This window comes from Rhinichthys klamathensis, unplaced genomic scaffold (assembly GCF_029890125.1).
Source record: "Rhinichthys klamathensis goyatoka isolate OS25496 unplaced genomic scaffold, OSU_Roscu_1.1 h1tg000354l_1, whole genome shotgun sequence".
Lineage (NCBI taxonomy): Eukaryota > Metazoa > Chordata > Actinopteri > Cypriniformes > Leuciscidae > Rhinichthys > Rhinichthys klamathensis.
The window spans coordinates 1052001-1074364 of record NW_026606864.1 but is presented as its reverse complement, the minus strand read 5'-3'; the positions used below and the strand labels follow the sequence as shown (position 1 = coordinate 1074364).

The window sequence follows — 22364 nt, the reverse complement described above, 5'->3', positions numbered from 1 at the left end:
TCTGGGACATAAAAATCACCAACTCACAACAACTTCAAGGACTCTTTTCTACTCATCTGCTAAATTCAGATATTAAAAAGCCTCAAATGCTCAAATTGCACTCAAACCACTCAGATTTATAAGGGGAACGAAGAAACATTTAGTCATCTGTTAAAAGCCCCATTAAAACCAGCCTAGTCTGAGTTCAGCCTAGCCTGGAAAAATGAGCAAAACAAAAACTGCAACGTTATATAACCTTGCATTAGAGGATTCATTCAGTTAGCCGAAGCTATGAAGCAAGACATGACAAACGTCGTAAGAAACTTAACTAATTTATTTGAAAAACTAAAACAAAAACAGCTATCCAAGGAATCCCACTTTCTGTCGTTTCTTGCCAAGACTTTCTTCTTTCTGCAGCAGATCCATGAGCGGCGCATGAAGAGTCTTTCCCACACGCTTCCCGGCCTACGACACAACACACCATCACAGTGAATACACATGCTTTAATCAACAGGTTTCTGCAAGTCATAGACGTGTTAAAAGTGTGCACAAATAAAAGCTCTAGCTGTTAAAGCACTAGACAGGCTCAGACTGGCCGGTCACTGACCGTCTGGTGGATACTGCACATATAAACAACACGAGCTGGAGGAAACTCTCTAATACACAAACTCCAGCGCACAGGTGCTAAAGTAACCCAATGAAGTCTACTGTATCAGATCTGATACGCTAATAAACTCAAGCCCTCTAAATGATCAGCATGATAAAAACTTTGCTTCTAGGGCTGTCAGTTAAACGCGTTATTAACGGCGTTAACGCAAACCCATTTTAACGGCGTTAATTTTTTTATCGCGCGATTAACGGTCTTTTTGGCCTAGCAAACTTTGTAGTTTTTTTCCACATGCTTTTGCAACAGGACGCGGCATGCGTGGCGCTGCGCTGTGGAACCTATTAATTTCAATGGTTTGCGCCGCGCGAGGACGTTTTGTTGCTTCGTCGACCAAAGCACAAGCGGATCTAGCTAGACCGGAAACAAAACAACAGCCACGCCGCACACACTTGTTTAGGCTTGCGAGCCGGCCAAATAGTTGGTTAACGTTACGTTTTGAGTGGATGACGAGCGCGAGACGCCGAAATGGATGCCAATAAGATTCTGAATGGAAAGTTTACTTTTAAAAAGTTGCCAAATGGTTCCATTGACGAGACCAAAGTGATCTGTGTGTTGTGTCGTTGTGATCTGAGCTATCATCATCGCAGCACGTCCAGTCTGAAATACCACTTTATGATGGCCAAGCACACACACACACACACGCACACACACAGCTGATGCGAATTCTCCGCCCCCCTCGTCAATATCAGGACCTCGTCAGTATTTCTTTCACCCTTTTATTGATGGACAGTGTTACATTGTGTGAGATTATTTGCTCCAAGTGAGAATGTTAGTGTGAAATTGAACACCGTATATGCCAATGTTGTTTTCAATAAAAAACATTTGCACAAAGCAAGCCGATACACTTTTCCATGTTGATAAGAGCATTAAAATGAGAAAAAATAATGGGACAAAAAGAAAGACATTTAGAATAGATAAAAATGTGCGATTAATTACGATTCATCGCGAGTTAACTATGACATCAACGCGATTAATCGCGAGTTAACTACGGCATTAATGCGATTAATCGTGAGTTAGCTATGCCATTAATGTGATTAATCGCGAGTTAGCTATGACATTAATGCGATTAATCGCGAGTTAACTATGCCATTAATGCGATTAATCGCGAGTTAGCTATGCCATTAATGCGATTAATCGTGAGTTAGCTATGCCATTAATGCGATTAATCGCGAGTTACCTATGCCATTAATGCGATTAATTGCGAGTTAACTATGACATTAATGCGATTAATCGCGAGTTAACTATGCCATTAATGCGATTAATCGCGAGTTAGCTATGACATTAACACGATTAATCGTGAGTTAGCTATGACATTAATGCGATTAATCGCGAGTTAACTATGACATTAATGCGATTAATCACGAGTTAACTATGACATTAATGCGATTAATCGAGAGTTAACTATGACATCAACGAGATTAATCGCGAGTTAACTATGACATTAATGTGATTAATCGTGAGTTAACTATGCCATTAATGCGATTAATCGTGAGTTAACTATGACATCAACGAGATTAATCGCGAGTTAACTATGACATTAATGCGATTAATCGCGATTAAATATTTTAATCGTTTGACAGCACTATTAGAAACCTGTTGTAGATTCAACTTTTCGCTGTGAAATTTTTACTGATGTTTATAAAGTAGACATAAGAATAACTTTTATATTGATAGTAAAATGTTGATTATCCACACAGCATTTTGTTTGTGTGGGGGGTGGGGGGGATATATAAAATATGATCCATCAGGCTTTTGATTAACACTTATTTCTCTCAATTATCATTGTATTTAATTGCATTATGTGTTGTCACCCAAACTAAAAACTACAGAGCTCTGATTATAAACTAACCCATTAAATATCATCTTACTACAACAGATTATTGAAAGATATGAAGGGACAACTGATATTTATTTGGATTTTATGATAGTAGTCCCTGTTATAAAGATCTCATTGATTTAATTTACAAGCATCAGAATTAAATCTTACTTTTTGGCCATATAAACATCAGCAAATGCAATTGCATATTTTTGCTCAGTTTGGGCCTCGGAATAAAATCCCCTCCATTTTCTTACTATATCATACTAAATGAGCCATAAAAGTCTGATCAATGATGCTTTTATTGACACATATGCAAACTTTTTTTGTATGCTTTTGTTGCATATTTTGTCTAAAGGTTCTATGTTAAAAAAATTATATATTTGGGACTATTCTGCCATGTGTCAGGCTTTGCAGGGTTAGGGCTTTGAACAAACTCTTTAGGAGTAAAAGTGATTCCTTAGCAAACACCACTAATTATAAGATCAAGAAAGTTTAAAACTACTGTGGGAAAAGAAATAACCTGACCTCTGTCATCTCAAAGATGCTCTCCGGGTCCAGGCTTCCTCTTCCCAGCTTCCTGACGCATGTGACCATTCCTTTGTGTGTGACTGAGATCAGGAGACTGGCCACAGAACAGGCCTTTTCCTGCAGTGTGGCGTCCACCACGTGTCTGTGACCGATCTGAAGGGCACAAACACACACCATATAAAAAGGTTACATTAAACGTAACCAAAGCCCGTCTACGGAAAGCCTGGCCACTCCCTATTAAGTCCTATTGTACCGAATTTTGGTTGTAGTTCCACCAGAGTTCCACTGGGGGCGATCGTCCGAGTGCAAAATGAATGGGAGTCTATGGAGCTAGACGGCTAAATTTGTCTCTTTCACCCGATTGCCGTTGAGAAATCTCAGATTTGAATGTAGGTTTTGCAAGTTCAACATGGGTTATAGGTCGACAGTTGAATGAACGAGTACTTAGGTCCTTTCGATTTGTTGCCCATAACACGCTAGCATTCTGCTAATGGACGCTGATTGGTCAGTGAAGGACTGATTACGACCAGAGACACCGCTTGATGGCATCCGAAGTGGGACCAGAATGTTAAGGCGTTCTTAACTCTTCTAGCACGTGTGTTTACCTGTGTCAGCTGTGTTGTCGATGCCTCGAGAGAAAGGAAAGTGACTGAAGGATTGCCGTAAAGCAGTATCTCTGGTTGAAGACTTTTTAAAGCAAATAAGTGACTCTAAAAAATCGAACACCCAGTAATCTGTAATTTCTTTGCATCTCCTTTCGAAAACAACATTCAAATTACTATACAAAAAATTATATCCTGAGAAAAGTGGATTTTGAGGGGTATTTCTCAATAGACCTCCATTCATTCTGCACTCGTCCTGTGAGCGCCCTTATGTGGACCTAGAGTGGAACTGCAACCAGTTCAGAAGCCGGAAGTTTACTGAGAGTGGGAGTTCTCCCCTTATTAGACATTCCCTGACGTAACTGTATATGACATGAGGAGAGTGGTGCATTGTGGGTACTGGCCCAGGCTCTGCTGTACCTTGCACAGGGTTACGATACACGGCACATTCTCCACATTGATCCGGATGCAATCGAACGGGTCGTCTGACAGCTCGATCTCCTTCCCGCCCTCCTCATCCTCAGATATGTGCACTCTGGGGATTCTGTTTCGGGAAAGGGGTGCGCTTACGTTTCTCATCACTTCATTGAATCACCATTTTGAATGTTTATGATTAATGCATAAAAAACTAATTTTATGGTGGATTTACAGTTGAATGCATTAATCCTTGGAATTTATACGATTTAATGGTTAAACTTTTTAGTAAGTTTAAGGTCCTGAAATATACTAAATATGGCTTATGGGAGAACTGCTTTAACTGATTAAATATTGTAGAATATAAATAAAAATATACATATTCACTAAAGAAAGGTTTGCTATTGTTATTGTTAACTAAAACATTTTTTTTTGTTTTTGTTAAATTAAATAGAGTTAAAATAAAATGTAAATATTAGATGAAAAACTTGATTTGGCAACCAACCTAAATAAGTTGAAGTACTAAAATTGCTAAAACTGAAATAATAATTATGCTAAAAAAAAAAAGTAAAAAAAAAAAAAAAAATGATTAAAACAAACTAAAATTAAAATATAATAACTATAATAACAGCATAAAAAATCAGACTTTAAAATGACTTGAAACAGTTGTGCTATGTCACCTAAGACAATTGTTCAATTAAATAAAGCTGAAATGAAATAAAATATAAATATTAGATGGAAAATGTTACAATTAGAAATTTTGCCTTGGCAAACAACTGAAATAAGTTGAAGTATTAAAATTACTATAACAAATAAAAAAATTAAAACTAATAAAATTATGAAATTGCATAAAATTACTAATAAAAAACAAAAATTAAAATGACGACTGAAAATATACAAATAAATAACAAGAAAATATTATAATAGTTTATAAATAATACTAAAATAGCCCACTTCCAGTTCTGATGGGAACACACACACAGTAACTCACCGTGTATTAAACAGAGCGGCTTTGATTGCGATGGATATGGCGTCGAACAGGTTTCCGTCACACTGCAGCAGCTGTCGAGACAGTCGTGCATTAACTGAAGAATAAACTACAGCATACACGTCTCACTATGAAGTGAACCTCAGGATGCTGTTCTCGGGTCCACTCACCAGCACGTCCACGTACAGCACCCAGCAGTTCTGCCCCGGGAGGATGCAGAGCGAGCGCAGGTCCACGCTGTGCCTGTTGTTGAACACTTTATAGAGGACGTTACTAAGCTCCACCCCCAGCTCCTCCCCCCCACGGCCCTCAAACTCCGGAGTGGCGTTCGCTGAGCTGCAGAAGAAACGGCAAGCATCATGGACCTTTAAAACGCATCATCTATGGATATTCACTGCTAATTTGCATATTTATACACTGAAGTTCCTGCACTGCTCAATTATGTACTGTACGTACCTCTACACATGCTGTAAACTGTCTAATAAACTGCACAGTATACCGTCTTATTAATTGTGCTGCATCTCATTCATTAATCCTTGGAATTTATCTGTTTTAATAGTTACATTTTTTTATATAAATAAATATATTTAAAACAAAAAATTTACTGAATATGGCTCATGGGAGAACTATGGAAGCTTGTTTCCGCCACAGAATTAAAAATAAAAAAGGTAACTGTGAATTTTTCTCTTATAGTTTTTCTTCTCAGAATTGTGTGACATAAACTGGCAATTTTTTTTAGAACTGCGAGATAAAAAGTTGCAATTATCATTCAAATTGTTTTATTCTATGGCAGAAAAAAGCTTCTATAGAGAACTGCTTAAACAGAACTAACTTAGTTTTTTAAATATTGTAGAGTTATAACTAAAAATATATATTCCCTATAGAAATGTCCATGACTTTTCCAGACCTGGAACCAGTGTTGTTATTGTTGACTACTAATAATAAAAAAATATTTAAAAAAAGTATTAATTGAAATAAAGCTGAAATAAAATAAAATCCCAAATATTAAAAATATATATATATTTTTAAATTTTGCATTCGGCTACATAAAATAACTTTACAATGAATTACTAAATTTAAAACTGAAATAATAAATCAAACCCAAATAGAAATATAAAAAACAAAAACTAATACAACAAATGACAAAACTACTAAACCGTAAAACTAAAATGAAAACAATAAAAAAATATATATTTATGAAAAGTGTTATATATAATGTATTTATTTTTTAAATATTATTTATATGAACAACTCAAATTATTAATAAGTACTACAATAGCATATAAATAATAATAAAAAAATACAGCTCCCACTATTCATGTAAACCAACACACATGCATTATGTACTTCATGTTTTATTCTTCTTAATGATTTGTAATGATTTTTAAAAGTCTTGGTGGAGCTGGTGGTAATTCACAGTGTTTGCTTGATGACGTGTTCATCTTTAAACTCTCACCAGTCCACGAAGAACTCCAGATAACCTTCATCGGGTACCATGGCTTTGGGTTTACCAATCTCTGCCTTTACTCCCACGAGAACATCAGTGTGACCCTGTCAAACACACACAACACACACAAACACTGTTGGTGACAGGTATTGCACTATATGTTATTATAAGAAACTGTTTAATTCAGCTTACAAGACTGATTTTAGCAGAACCATCAGTGTTTGACACCACATCCGTCTCGATCTCCATGTGTCTGTAGTCTTCACATCTCCGTCCATCCAATCTCAGGTCATCCTGTCAACAATAGTCACAGTTTAACCCTCATCTTCTAACAACCAACATCAGGTTAATGCTTCATTATGTTTCCAAATCTCATTAGAACTGATTATAAACTTCATTTCAGGTGGATAACACACTTCAAACATCTCCCATGACAAATGTAAGTCTTTTGGGGTTTCAGATGTTGTAGTGGTACACTCTCTTTATTTACATTTGCTTTATTGTTGTATACATTTACATTTAAGAGCTGTCAAAGGGGGTTGTTTAGGGCAGTGACACATTTAAAGAAGGAAAAAATTGAATTTAAACTTAAATCTAGGACCACAAATAGTCAATCTCAACACAGCATGAGTTAAAACCCCAAACAGACCACGTCAGAATACGTGTTAAGAGGCTTTTTTCAGATGTCCTATTAATTCAAAACACATTATATTTTCAATCGTGCGATTTCACTTACTCTAACACCATGCATAAGATAAACCTTCTCCGCTTCGCTCACTTGAACTGCTGCCATGTTTCAAACACACGCAGTGTGTTGTGCGTCATCACAAAGCGCGAGGAGCGGGCAGCGAAGGCGGAGCCTGGCGTTAACCGACCAATCATATGCCAGTCCGGGGAAAAAAATGTGCGTAATGTGTAATCTGATTGGATCAGGAATCTGTCAATTCCTTCAGCAGGAACTCCATTCAACGCACATGTTTTCTGTATTTCGCCAATGTGGTATGTATATTCTATTTGAACAAATACAAAAAATTAAACAAAATGATTAATCACATATTTTCTGCGTTCTATACAGTTGTAGATCTATGATAGGTCAGATTTTAGTCTTTGCTTGTTCAGTAAGTTATACTGTAAACATGGCGATCGGTTTGTTATGATTATTATTTTGCACTTTTTTGATGCTACACAATCATAATAAACTTTGACTACTTATAAAACATGTGTACTGTAGTACCATGGTACAGTGATAGAAATACAATAGCTTTTTGATGTATACTAAGACTGGAATTTTTAGTCTTTTCGTGCTAATTGTAATCTAATTTTTATTTATTTTATTTTTAGCTGTCTGATATTATTATTATTGTTATTATTAAGGTAGTTCTTAAACTATCAGTGTCTATCAGTGTTTTCTTTTGCAGGTTGAATAAAACTTATTATTGTTGAATAATACTGAAACCAATAAAAATAGTTCTTGTTTATTGAAATAAAGGTGACATTTTAGAAAAAATTTAACTTTTACATTTTATCTTTTAAATTATTGATTTTATTATTTTTATTCTGTGACTTTAGACTTTAGTCTGATATTATTATTATTATTATTAAGATAGTGCTTAAACGGTCTGTGTTTTCTTTTGAGGTTTGACTAAAAGGAAAAGGATCAGGATTAAACTCTTGAGTCTGTCCCAAGAGCCAAGATGCTTAGTGATGGAGAAGCTACAGAACTGCTGTCATTTCTCACTCTGGAGACCAGAGCTGATCTCAAAGGTCAGGCCTCGGAATACGTCCTGGGCCTCACGGGAAACCGGGACGGGTGCCGGTACCTGCAGTCCAGACCAGACTTTCTCCAAGCCCTGGTGACTCTAACCAGCGACCCCTCCATCGCCATCGTCAAGGACTGTTTTCATGCCCTGATTAACCTCTCAGCGGACGAGACTCTTCACCAGCCTTTGGTCACAGAGACGGTCTTACTGGCCAAACTGCTGCCGAAACTACTGGACCCGGAGTACGTGTTTGCGGATCGGATCTGCACCATCCTCAGTAACCTGAGCCGACACGAGCGGACGTGCAGAGACGTGTTCAAGGCTCTGCAGGAGCAGGACATCGGACTGGACAGACTGGTGGAAGTCTTCTGCAACCAGGACTTCAATAAGAAAGCTTCCCTCCACTATCTGGGACCCCTGCTGTCGAACCTCACGCAGCTGCCCGAGGCACGGCTCTTCATTCTGGACAAGGACAGGTACACAATCACTACGTGTATCATATTCCCAAAACCATGGTATTATTATAGTATGTGTCAAACAAAACATGTTACAATGGTACATGTCCAAAAACTTGGTGTTATCATGGTACAGGTAAAAGAAAACCATAATACTGTGAAACATGTTCAAAAACATGGTATTATCATGGTAGGAGTAAAAATGCATATTATCGTAGTTAATGTTTAAAAAAAAACATGGTATTATCATGGTAGGAGTAAAAATACATGATATTACCATGATAGTACATGTTAAAAAACTTGGTATTATCATGGTAGGAGTAAAAATACATGATACCATAGTGCATGTTAAAAAAACATGGTAGAAGTAAAAAAAAAACGATATTACCATTTTACATTCAAAAACTTGGTATTACCATGGTAGGAATAAAAATACATGATATTACCATAGGACATGTTCAAAAAACATGATATTACCATGGTAGAAGTAAAAGATTATATGCTATTACCATAGTTCATGTTCAAAAACATGGTATTACCACAGTAGGAGTAAAAATGTATGATATTACCATAGTACATGTTCAAAAACATGATCTTATCATGATATGGCTTAAAAATGCATGATATTATCATATTACATGCCCAAAAATATTGCATTATCATGGTACAGGGGAAAAACTATGATATTACAAATAGTTCATGTCAAAAACATGGTATTATTATAGTACAGGTAAAAAAACATATTACCATTGAACATATCCAAAAACATGGTATTCATAGTAAAAAATACATGGAATTATCATTGATTGGGTTAAAAAAACATGTTATTACTATAGTACATGTTCGATTTTTTTTATTATCGTGGTACAGGGGAAAAAACTGTTAGCATAGTTCATGTAAAAAAATACAAACATGATATTATCATGGTACAGGCAACAAATGCATGATATTATCATGGTAGATCTCCAAAAGCATGGTAAAACAGTGGTAGTTGATAGTACGACAGTGGTTATATATTGTTTGCGGTGTGTTTGTACAGGTGTGTGATTCAGAGGCTTCTGCCGTACACACAGTATGAGCACTCGAGCACCAGACGAGGAGGAGTGGTGGGAACGCTCCGGAACTGCTGCTTTGACCACGGTACACAGCTCAATCATCTGTGGAGACGGGGAAGAGCGTGTCATTTCATTTCTGAAACTTCTAGCATTGAAAGGAAAGTCAATGCAAAAATGTGTGCATTTATCTTTCTTGTCCTACAGCCCATCATGAGTGGTTGCTTAGTGATGCGGTGGATATTTTACCGTATCTTTTATTACCATTGGCTGGACCAGAGGAGCTCTCCGAGGAAGAGAATGAAGGTGATGCTCTTTATATCAGATTCAAGCCTTACAGATCCAAGTACTTCATATCATATTTGTTAGTAATGACTTAAAGGGATACTCCACCGTTGTTTCATATTAAACTGTTATTCCCTTAACTAAGATGAGTTGATGCATACCTCTCTCGTCTCAGTGTCTTGCTGAGACACTTTGATAGCACTTAGCTTAGCCCAGTTCATTCATTAGGATCCAAGCAGGGAAGCGACCAAACACCTCCACGTTTTACCTATTTAAATACAGTTACACGAGTAGTGTAACTTGACCAAGAACGGTGACACAAAATAAAACGTTGCGCTTTTCTAAGCGTGTAAAGTGGATAACTAATGTATGGCGGAATACCACAGCAAGTGCTTGGGAGCACTTCGACTCGGCGCATATATATCATCATCATATCATCACTCCGGAAAGGGAGCGGGGGGAGAGGACTTTTCACGAGTGATGATATTACTGCGCCGAGTCGAAGTGCTCCCAAGCACTTGCTATGGTATTCCGCCATACATTAGTTATCCACTTTACACGCTTAGAAAAGCGCAACGTTTTATTTTGTGTCACCGTTCTTGGTCAAGTTACACTACTCGTGTAACTGTATTTAAATAGGTAAAACGTGGAGGTGTTTGGTCGCTTATCTGTTTGGCACCTAATGAATGAACTGGGCTAAGCTAAGTGCTAACAAAGTGTCTCGCGCGATTGAGGGAACGCACTGAGACGAGAGAGGAATGTATCAACTCGTCTTAGTTAAGGGAATAACAGTTTAATATGAAAAAACGGTGGAGTATCCCTTTAACTCTCCTTTGACTGCTGTTGCAACACTCTCGCTTGTCCAGTAGATGGCGGTGTTTACTCGTTTTGATGTTTATCGTATTTCCAACAACATGTGTAAGGAAAATGAAATGAACTGAGTGGAAATACTGCCATTACAGCAGGAAGTTGTGAATTTGCGAAGTTAGAATCTTAGTTCAAAGTTTGTGGTTTCATAAAAGCTGTTTGAAATGTTTATATATACCATATTCTCCTCTTAAAGCACCATGCTTTCTGACCAAAATAGCTAATAACCTTCCTAGTTAATAGGTGGCCTTATATGACCTTTCTGAAGTGCTTTCATGGTCTATCACTATTAGCCCAAAAATACTACTTTAATTTGCAGTATGTTCGAGTTATATAATTGGCAAGCATCACTTTTCTTATCGCTTATTATATTTTTACTTCAGACAGTGTCTTAAAGGTGAAGTGTGTCATTTTTGCACCACTATATTAACAGTAAAACAATCACACACCCGATTTATTCATATAACTCAGTATGTGTGTGTACAGGTTTGCCGGTGGACTTGCAGTATCTGCCGGAGGATAAAAAGAGAGAAGAGGATCCTGATATCCGCAAGATGCTCTTAGAAACCCTCATTCTCGTATGAACCACATCTCATATCTATCATTTACCTGTGTTTCAATAATTGACATACACTACCATTCAAATGTTTGCGGTCGGTAAGATTTCTTAATGTTTTTGAATGTTTCTTCTGCTCACCAAAGCTGCATTTTTTTTATCAAAAACACAGTAATATTCTGAAATATTACTGCAATTTGAAATACCTGTTTTCTATGTGAATATATAGTCAAAAGTAATTTATTCCTGTGATCAAAGCTGTATTTTCAGCATCATTACTCCAGTCTTCAGTGTCACATGATCCTTCGGAAATCACTCTAATAGAAACATTTATGATTATTATCAATGTTGAAAACAGTTGATCTGCTTCATATTTTAGTGAAAATCATGATGCTTTGTGTTCAGGATTATTTGATAAATAGAAAGTTCAAAAGAACAGCATTTATTTAAAAAAATTTAACATTGTAAGAGTCATTACTGCCACTTTAAATCAATTTAATGCATCATTGCTAAACAAAAGTATATATTTCTTAAAAAAATAAAAAAACATACTGACCACAATCTTTTAAACAGTAGTGTATAATCACTATATGTTTCCTCTTGTATGTTGGTTAGTCTGTTCTGTCGTTCAGTCTGTTAATGATCTGTTTGTGTTCAGCTTACAGCTACTAGATTGGGCCGACAGATCATGAAGGACAAGAACGTTTATCCCATCATGAGGGAGTTTGACAGATGGGAGAAAGATCCATTTGTTACTTCAGCCTGTGAGAAACTCGTCCAGGTATTGTTAAGATTAAGGCTCGTACACACCGGGACGAATATCGGCGTGCGTTATTGGTCAGCGTTTTTCAACGCGTTTTTTGTGTTCACACCCAAGCGATTTTCGCTGACGTTGAGCCGAGTGAACACGCAAATTCATTCCCTGACATTAGATGGCGCTTAATGTAAAATACTTATACTAAATAGTCCTATTTTGTAGTCGCTGTCGCGTTTGTCATTTAGTTCTTTATGTTCCGACACCAACGAGACCAGCAGCTCTACATTCATCTGGCCTCGCATCTTCCTCGTCTTATTTCTCCTCGGCAGTGTAGACCATAGATATCCATAATAAAGGCCATTGGCCAGCAGCGCGGACGAGACATCTAACGTTAGCCTTTATTATGGATATCTATGGTGTAGACGCTACTTGGCGTATATCTTCTTCGCCGTTACATATGTGTGCTCGGCAAGACCGTTTTGTGTTTGAGCGCCCCCAAGTTGTGTTTTACTGTAACTTCAGAAGCTCCAGACACGTGAGCAAAAGCGCCAATCTCATTGGTCGGATCGTTTTTGACGCGGCGCGTCAAACTAAAAAAACGAACCCGAGGCGTTTTAAAAAAAATTACGCTTTTACGCGTGGCGTTTTTCGTGTCGGTGTGCACACTCACATTGGCGCCCTTTGTTTAGTCACGAGGCGTTAAACGTCGGCGAATATCGCGCGCGAAATTCGTCCCGGTGTGAACAGGCCTTTACTCTGAAAATATTTAGGCAGCATTTCATGTATCCTTTATGGAAAAACATTGCTTTTTTCACTAAGCAATCAGCTCAGTGAAAAAAACTCATTCAAGATTATATACGAGTTGAAATGTTTTTTGGCTTTTAGTATGAATATGTTAGCCTTCTGTTATCTGTAATCTAGTGTGCTCCAAAACAATGACAAAATTCACATTTGGAAGATATAAGCATTCAAAACTTAGTCAAAACAGTCTCTCATTTCCGCCAATAAGGATCAATGGTTTTGATGACATCGCTCTGCACTTCAGCTCCTCATCTGATATTCTGTCCAATCAAATGCTCTCTAGAATCTGAAGCTCCGCCCCCTACATTATAAACAGAAGCTGCGGCTGAAATCGGTCACTTTTCACACATTTTCTACATGCTGAATGTTCATAGTGCACTATATAGGGGATAGGGAACGATTCAGACTGTGTAAATCATCTTTCCAGTGGGGCGAATGAAGTCTGGTTTCACGTTAGTGTCACGCGAACCGCCGCAGCTCCGGTTCAGAGACACGAAACACACAGCGGATCATGTGATGGAGTCGCCGCAGATCCAGAAAACGAATCGAACCCGTTTGAATTCTGAACAGAATACTGTATTTTACAGCGATATGGAGGAGAAACGGTTAGAGATTAGGAGCAAACTGCAGCTTTCCCAGAGCTCAACGGCTCTGGCCGAACTGTGATAGAAACTAAACGCTATTGGCTATTTTATAAAAGGGGAGGAGCTGTTTGATATGCCCCGCCCCTTCTTCCTGTTTCAGTGGAAATTACATCAACACATTGAATACAATTTTAAAATGGGCCTTTAAAATACATTTTTACATTCTTCACATCATGACTGAGGGGGCAGGATAGTCCGGGTTAGGGGGCGACGCCTCCTCGCGCCCACCCCCACCCCCCCGTGGCACGACCCTGCTGTTGCATCTCTATTGCATCACTTTTGCAAGGTCACTTTTTGCAACATTTTCTGTGGATGTGGATTGTTGTGCTTTGGAAGACCCCAGACAGTATGCAGATCAGTTCCAGTCCTCCAAAACCAGGATTTATGAGTTTGGTTGAAAAAAGCAGGAGACACTAATTTGGTGGAAAAAGCCTGTTCCTTGCACCGTGGCAGGCTTATATTTGGGTACGGCCCCATGGAAAAGATGTCACAGGGTCTCCTATTAAAGCATGATATTCTCCATAACGTCTGGGAGATCCCTTTTGAACTCCGGGCCAGAAGCAGTGGTTCGGCCATTTGCCTCAACCCAACCATTTTAATTAGCGTCAATAAAACAGCTAATATGCCAAGCACAGAACGAGGCTAATATTTATCCAGGATTAACGGGTGCTTTTTCATAATGCAGCAGTTTCTAACTAACACGACTTTAACAGCTATCATGTTACTGAAGTTTTTCCATGTTGTCGGGTTCCCGAAATTGGTGCTTGGGAATGACAGTAAAACTCAAGTGCTGTCTGGCATCTCATTAGCTCTTGTCCTGCGCCATTACCACTTTTCTCTTGATATGCGACTCTGACGGAACGTATTAGGGTTTCATGTGCCATTTTTGTGTTTGTCTTTGATTAAGGTTTTGATTGGAGACGAGCCGGAGGAGGGAATGGAGAATCTGATGGAGGTGGAGATTCCCAAAGACGTGCAGGATAAACTGATAGAACTGGACGCCAAAGAGCAGGAACAAATGGAAAAGGACAAACAGGAATCCGAGAAAAACCAAAAATAATCTCCAGAAGGCCCGGAGAGATAAATGGACATCAAACACAATAAACAACTGTTTACTTCTTGAAATGGACTTCTTATCAAGTTGAATGTTTAACATCAATGAATAAAAGGCTCCTGAGGATCATGATGGACAGAAAATGTTGTAATGTCTTCGGTTTGATTATAAATGCACAAACCTGGTTTTGGGATAACATACTTGGTTTCTATCCGTTCTAAGCTGGTTTATGTAGTTGACTAGCAGGTGGTGAAGACACCAGGTGGAATGACCAGGTCACACCATCCTAAAGTATAGTTCTGGATGTTCAACCACCTAAATCAGCGTGAACCAGCTAGAAACCATGCAGCCACTACGTTACAAAACACAGATCCCAACTGATACCAATCTGGTTTTAGCTAGATTTTCCAGTAGCTTTAAAGGAACACGCCGACTTTTTGAGATGGTCCTCACTGCAGAACATGAAATCCACGGGGAGGAGTCGGATCCAGATCCAACTCCTCCCACCTTACATATACCTAAACCTACCCATCTCCGCCCCCTGATCCCTAAACACACCCCTAATCCCTAAACCCACCCATCTCCACCCCTTGGATCTTGATCCGACTCCTCCCCGTGGATCTTATGTACTGCATTGAGGTGCTACTGGACTTTTTGGGACTTTAGCTTATTCACCGTATCCCCCAGAGTTAGATAAGTCCATACATAGCCTTTTCATCTCCGTGCGTGCCGTAACTGTCTGACGCACCCACCCAGTGTTGCCAAGTCCGCTTATTATAAGCGACTTTGGGCTTGCTTTTCTGTAAAGTCGCGTACAAATATTGGTAGTCGCGGGTCGCGGTTTTTTTGGGCTTGTTTCTAAAGTGTAGTTGCTTCTTTGGGCTTGTTCCCAGCTCGTTGTCAAGCAGATATTTTCTATATGTTATTTAAACGTAGGAGTTTGTCTTGCCTGTTGTCTTGCCTGTCCCTCCCCTTTCCCCATAAACACAGGAGACAGTAGAGTTTTTTCCCACCCACATCCTGCTTCTAATTGGCTCTGACCCAGATGGCAACGAGTACTAGCCAATCAGAGGCAGAGCAGGGCAATCGTTTTTTTTTTCTGGTTAGGAAAACGTCAATGAGTGACGTTTAAATGAAAATACATGCGAGTCGCGACTGATGGTGACTGGACTGTAGGAGAGTTTTTATATATTAATTATATTTTAGATATTATAGATATAGATATTATAGTTAATATTTGTTTAACCCTTTAACTGTCACTCCCCCTTTTTTCGCATAGATAGACATGAAAATCACTATCCAAACTTAAATGGTTGTAATTCAAGAATGCTTTGGAATATAGACCCATGGTTGGTCTTATTTTAAAGAAGACATTTGCCATATTATTGTTGAAGTGAAGTATTATGAAATTATGAAAGTGAAACAGAAAAAAAGTTATAGAAGTTTGAGTTTATGAAAATGAACAATGTAAAAATATAATTTATATTTTCTATAATATATATATATATATATATATATATATATATATATATATATATATATATATATATATATATATATATATATATATATATTACAAAATATATTTTACTCTAAAACTGCAAGAAAATGTAAGCCACAAATCTGAAGAAGCTGTGTTCTAAATTTTAGGTTGATATCTCAAAAAATTAGCTTTTTAGTGAGATTTTATTTGGGCGCAGTACCAACATTTTTCACTAGATGGACAGCCAAGCTTCATTACTGAAGAAAAATAAACTGTACCGTGTGCACAGTTTTACACAACTGCGCTGTTAACAATCTGTCCACATGGATGTAAATTGACAATCTGTACCCACAGTTTAAAACTATCCCTCCCCACGGATTTTAAAACCGTGCACACAGTTTATTTATTTTTCTCTTCCCGGAACCTAGGGGGGCTCCGTAGAAAAAGCTCTTTTACTGTCTATGAGAAAAAGTCGCTTGTTTTGGGCTTGTTTTCACGGGCCTGGTTGCTTATTTGTCTCGCGAGATCTGGCAACACTGCACCCACCGCTAGCCTAGCTTAGCACAAAGACTGGAAGTAAATGGCTCCAGCAAGCATACTGCTCCCAACAAGTGACAAAATAACCCCAACATTTTCCTATTTATATGTTGTGATTTGTATAGTCACAGTGTGTACAAATAACAAGGCCATATGAGACACAGCCATCTTTTAACCGTATAAATACTGGGAACTATATTCTCAGAAGGCGAAGCACTGCTACTTGGGCGGAGTGATTTGCTCGCAGCACCTGAGAAGCCCCGTGGTGAGGAGCAGAGAGTTCGCTCAGAGTGTTGCGCTAATCACTCCGCCCAAGTAGCAGTGCTTCGCCTTCTGAGAATATAGTTCCCCCCATATGTATACGGTTAAAAGATGTCTGTGTCTCATATGACCTTGTTATTTGTACACACTGTGACTATACAAATCACAACATATAAATAGGAAAATGTTGGGGTTATTTTGGCACCTATTGGGAGCAGTATGCTAGCTGGAGCCATTTATTTCCTTCCAGTCTTTGTGCTAAGCTAGGCTAGCGGTGGGTGCGTCAGACAGAGTTACGGCACGCACGGAGATGAAAAGGGTAACGTTATGTATGGACTTATCTAACTCTGGGGGATACGGTGAATAAGCTAAAAAAAAGACTCATCGCAGTCAGGTATTCTGACTTGGAACATTTTTCCACATTTCTAGATGTCTTTGAAATTGCTGTAGGGTGATTTATATTATAAAACTATATTCAAATTATCATAGACCTATATAGTCTTAAAAACCTACATTGACTATAACTTCAATAGTTTGTGGAGTTAAACTACAGTATTTTCAAGCTGGTAATCTGTCATCTACATAAGTTTATGTAAAAGACTGAAATCTGGGGCCGTTTAGACATGACTATGATGACAGCAAATTGTAGTTTGCGGCTACCGTGTGGATATAGCCTACACATACAGTTTAAAAAAAACTTAATTGTCTTCTTCTAAATTGAGGAAATTTGTCGTATAAGAAATTATCCCAGTGTCAGTTTTTACTTGCTCATCATGGCGGTATCAATAATGTAGAACTGCATTGAAACGAGATGTTATGTTTTACACAAATAAAATAGACTTGGGTAGAATAAAAGTGTTTATTACAATATTACAACATGGTAAAATTAGTGAATACAATTAATAGTTGCAATTCTGGTGCGTCAATAAAGCGTTACAGCCGTGCTAAAATACGGTACGACGCTACAAAAAAAATGACGATTGCTTTGCTTTTGTTAAAAAAAAGGTAGACTACTACTAGATCTTCTTATGATGACTTCAGCTATGAGAACCGCAGGAATGTGGAAAGGGTCAATAAGTGCATTTGCTTAACTACATATCATTTGTAATTAAATGTTTAAATGAAAATCCATTTTAGCTGAAACAAAACCCAACATTATTTGAATTTAATTTGAAAGATAAATAGATTAAGAATATGACTGAGAGGAGTCTACATCAGTGATGGCATGTTATTGAAAGTCATTTATCTGTAAACCCACAGGTGCCCGAGGCAATATTAATCCTTCTGACAGCCCGGTGAGTTTTAAAGTGGACATTCAGGTTTGATGAGGCGCTCTCCTGAGCGGGCCGGTGGTACTGAGGTACCGAGATGTTGAACAGGTGGTAAGAGAATTAACCAGGAAGCCCAGAGAAACCAGATGGATGTATGCCACTGAAAACAGTCTCCTGCGATTCTACAGAGCAAACCAGGAAGAATAACAAATTACTCCAAATCAGACAAAATATCACTAGTGCTTAAATGAATGTCCACTGGGGTTATCATCCACATTTTGAGGTGTCTCTTTCCATCCTTCACAGAAGAGGTCACATTTTATATCTTTAAAACACAGAAATATGAAAGACAGGCAAGAGAAAAGTCAAACCAGGTTTAAGACTAAACCTAGCTGCTAAAAGCCTTGAGGTTGTTATCATGGTCCATGAATGGTGTAAAAAGGAGACGATGACATGTATTGGCCTACAATAAACCATTTACTTTTAAAAGTGCAGCTTAAAGGATTATTTTTCAACATTTTATACTCTTTCCCGAATGTTTGTGCATTTGAATTGTTCTGGAATGGTATTACGTTTTCTGTTCTAAGACTACAAGCAAATGAAAAAATATATTTTTAGTTGCACTTAATGTTTTTTAGTTATTTCAGTTCAAATACATTGAGTAGATTCCAAAATATTCAAGTCTGTGATTTTGAGTAAATGGAAAAGACTTGTTTACATTCAGTTATGTGTTGTACAATTATAAGACTGTCTGCAACTAGCACAGCACAAGTAGAACGATACTTGTTACTGCACTGACATTAGCAACGCTTTATCTCATTGGATGGAGCATCTTTATACATGCAGTTAGTTACACAGATTTACCATAAGCTCTACTCTTCAGCACAATGGTAGCCATAAAAACCTCAACATAACTGAAACTCACTAAACATTAACAGGTCTTTCCTTTCACTCAAAAACACATAAAATAATACTTAATTGCAACATTTACTCTTGTATGCAAAGCATGCTGGAAACTTAAAATTCAATGGAAACACAAAACATTACAAAAAGTAGTATTTAAAAAAAAAAGAGGAAGTTTTTCGACTCTGGATGAGTAAAGTCAGTAAATTTGAGTTCAATACAATAACATTAACTAGCATTTTCGGGTGCAGGAAAATCCTCTCCGGGTCAAAATGACCCACACACAACATGAGGGTTAAAATGAATTGGACTTTCCAATGCCATACATAGGCTACTTTAATTTTTTAAAAACATTGGTTTATCATGATATAATCACATCATTTACAGACAAATCTATAACTCAGTGTGTGCTAATATAGTCAATGGAAACAATATCCCCTAGTCTTTCATAGACCTACTGAGCTGTGAAGCCGGTTCACCCGAGAAACAGAATTTGTTATCGGAAAAAAAGGATTTTCAAATTCGCAGCGTCTTCCACACGTGATGATGATGGGTGATATATTAGCGATTAGCGAATGCTCTCTCGCCTTCTCATGAGTTTTAACCTAAAACTGACACGTTTCATAATATCATAAACCCCGTTGTCTATAAATCAGGGTAACACCAGTGTTTGGAGCGGGAAATAAAGCTCCTGTATCCCAGCAGAATGAAGGCCGATGCCAAATGGCTCCACTTCCCGGCGACCTCTGGCGACTGCACCAGTTCACCGCCTCCATCTTCATCCCGCGTCTGCTCCCCTCTACAGTTCAGCTTTACTGCCTAATTGGGCTCTTATAGTGACCACAGTGAGAATATCTGTGTGTTTAAACAGCTGTAAACCACAATTGAGCATCTCAGGAGCGCAGTGAACACTTTCAGGGAAAAAAGGGGTGTACTCCGTCCCCAATCATCTCATCAAAACGGCCCAGTTTGTAAATCACCAAATCTGATCGTGAAATGTTTAGTGCAGTGGTATAAACCAAACTCTTTGCTGAACGCTCAAGTTCTCCTTTTGTTTGGCCTGCATATTTCTGTCAATGACAGAACAATAATATTTTCATTGCAACCTTGAATACCGCAGTTAAAAGTGCAAAATGTTATTTGCTCTCCTGTTAAAGGAAGATGTCGGGTTCAGTAAAAGCCTGCGTCAACAGCTTTTGTGGCATAATGTTGATCACACATACTATTCAAAAGTTTGGCTCTAGTATTCAGTTAGATAAAAAAATACTTTTATTCAGCAAGCATGCATTCATTTGATTACAGATTACAAAAGATTTCTATAATGCTGTTCTTTTGAAGTTTCTATAAAAGAATCAACTGTTTTCAACACTGATAATAATCATAAATGAGCAGATCATATTAGAAGGATTTCTGATTATGTGACACTGAAGACTGGAGTAATGATGCTGATTGACTCCAAACTTGAACGCAAAAAATGATTGACTCCAAACTTGAACGCAAATATTTATTAATAATAATAATAATAAAAAGCTAATAATTATATATATATGTTCAATTATTATTATTTTATATAGGCTATTATTATTGTCTTGTTATTATTAAATTTTCACAATATATATATATATATATATATAATTATATTATTATTATTATTAAATTTTCACAATATATAATATATTTTTATATATATATATATTGTGAAAATTTAATAATAATAATAAGACAATAATAATAGCCTATATAAAATAATAATAATTGAACATATAATTATTAGCTTTTTATTATTGTTATTATTATTAAATTTTCACAATATATAATATATTTATATAATATATATATATATAACAAATTGTGCATATATATATATGTATATAATAATAATAATAATAGGACAATATATATAATATATAAAATAATAATAAAACACACACACACACACACACACACATATATATATATATATATAAAAAATATTGTGCATATATAATAATAGCACAATATATATAATATACACTCACCTAAAGGATTATTAGGAACACCTGTTCAATTTCTCATTAATGCAATTATCTAATCAACCAATCACATGGCAGTTGCTTCAATGCATTTAGGGGTGTGGTCCTGGTCAAGACAATCTCCTGAACTCCAAACTGAATGTCAGAATGGGAAAGAAAGGTGATTTAAGCAATTTTGAGCGTGGCATGGTTGTTGGTGCCAGACGGGCCGGTCTGAGTATTTCACAATCTGCTCAGTTACTGGGATTTTCACGCACAACCATTTCTAGGGTTTACAAAGAATGGTGTGAAAAGGGAAAAACATCCAGTATGCGGCAGTCCTGTGGGCGAAAATGCCTTGTTGATGCTAGAGGTCAGAGGAGAATGGGCCGACTGATTCAAGCTGATAGGCAAGGCAAGGCAAGGCAAGTTTATTTATATAGCACATTTCATACACAATGGCAATTCAAAGTGCTTTACATAGAAGAAATTAAAATAATCAAAACAAATAAGAATAATTAAAACAGTTTAGAATAAAAAATCAAATAAAGTATTACTGGTCCACCCCTATCTGAGATGGAAGAGATTGAGCCGGTTTACAGTGCCACTGGACCTCTAGCCCAGGGACGTACTCTGCTGGGGTGGTGCTACACCAGTAATGCCCAGCGGGGCCCCCACAGAGCACGCTTCGTGTGCGCTGTCTGCTGCCGTTATCCTTAACGACGCTCTCAGCGACTTCTTATACAGCAGTATAACTTACTCCTTCACTCGCCTCATCGGAGTGAAGACTCTTCCGCTCTCCTTCAAAATCTCTTCCAGAGATTATAAAAATAAATAAATTAGAAATTAGAAAACAAACAAAGACAAAACCAGTACAGTAAAAACAGTCGGACGAACAGTGGCACAGTGCTCATTCAGTAAATGCATAGCTAAACAGATGTGTTTTGAGTCTGGATTTGAAAGTGACTACTGTAGGAGCACATCTGATCTCCTCTGGAAGCTGGTTCCAGCTGCGGCTGGCATAATAGCTAAAAGCAGACTCTCCTTGCTTAGAGTGAACCCTTGGTATTTCTAGCTGATGTGATCCTAATGATCTGAGTGATCTGTTAGGTTTATATTTAGTGAGCATATCTGCAATATATTGAGGTCCTAGCCCATTGAATGATTTATATACCAGTAATAATACTTTAAAATCAATCCTAAATGTAACTGGGAGCCAGTGTAGAGACCTGAGGACTGGTGT

The 22364-nt window shown here is 37.6% G+C and overlaps 2 protein-coding genes across 2 annotated transcripts; one reads left to right on the top strand and one right to left on the bottom strand.

The window, feature by feature from the left end:
* Positions 1–295: 295 nt before the first annotated feature.
* exosc7 (exosome component 7) lies at positions 296–7299 on the bottom strand. Its single transcript, XM_056232715.1, has 8 exons — positions 7181–7299; positions 6637–6738; positions 6454–6548; positions 5168–5333; positions 5001–5071; positions 4016–4139; positions 2991–3146; positions 296–444 (listed from the first exon to the last, which is right to left on the bottom strand). The coding sequence occupies exons 1-8, from the start codon at positions 7235–7237 to the stop codon at positions 340–342; spliced, it is 876 nt and encodes a 291-aa protein (XP_056088690.1). The 5' UTR covers positions 7238–7299; the 3' UTR covers positions 296–339.
* Positions 7300–7373: 74 nt separating this feature from the next.
* hgh1 (HGH1 homolog (S. cerevisiae)) lies at positions 7374–14807 on the top strand. The gene is made up of 7 exons (XM_056232714.1): positions 7374–7443; positions 8081–8680; positions 9699–9799; positions 9919–10017; positions 11350–11441; positions 12078–12200; positions 14529–14807. The coding sequence occupies exons 2-7, from the start codon at positions 8139–8141 to the stop codon at positions 14679–14681; spliced, it is 1110 nt and encodes a 369-aa protein (XP_056088689.1). The 5' UTR covers positions 7374–7443; positions 8081–8138; the 3' UTR covers positions 14682–14807.
* Positions 14808–22364: the final 7557 nt, after the last annotated feature.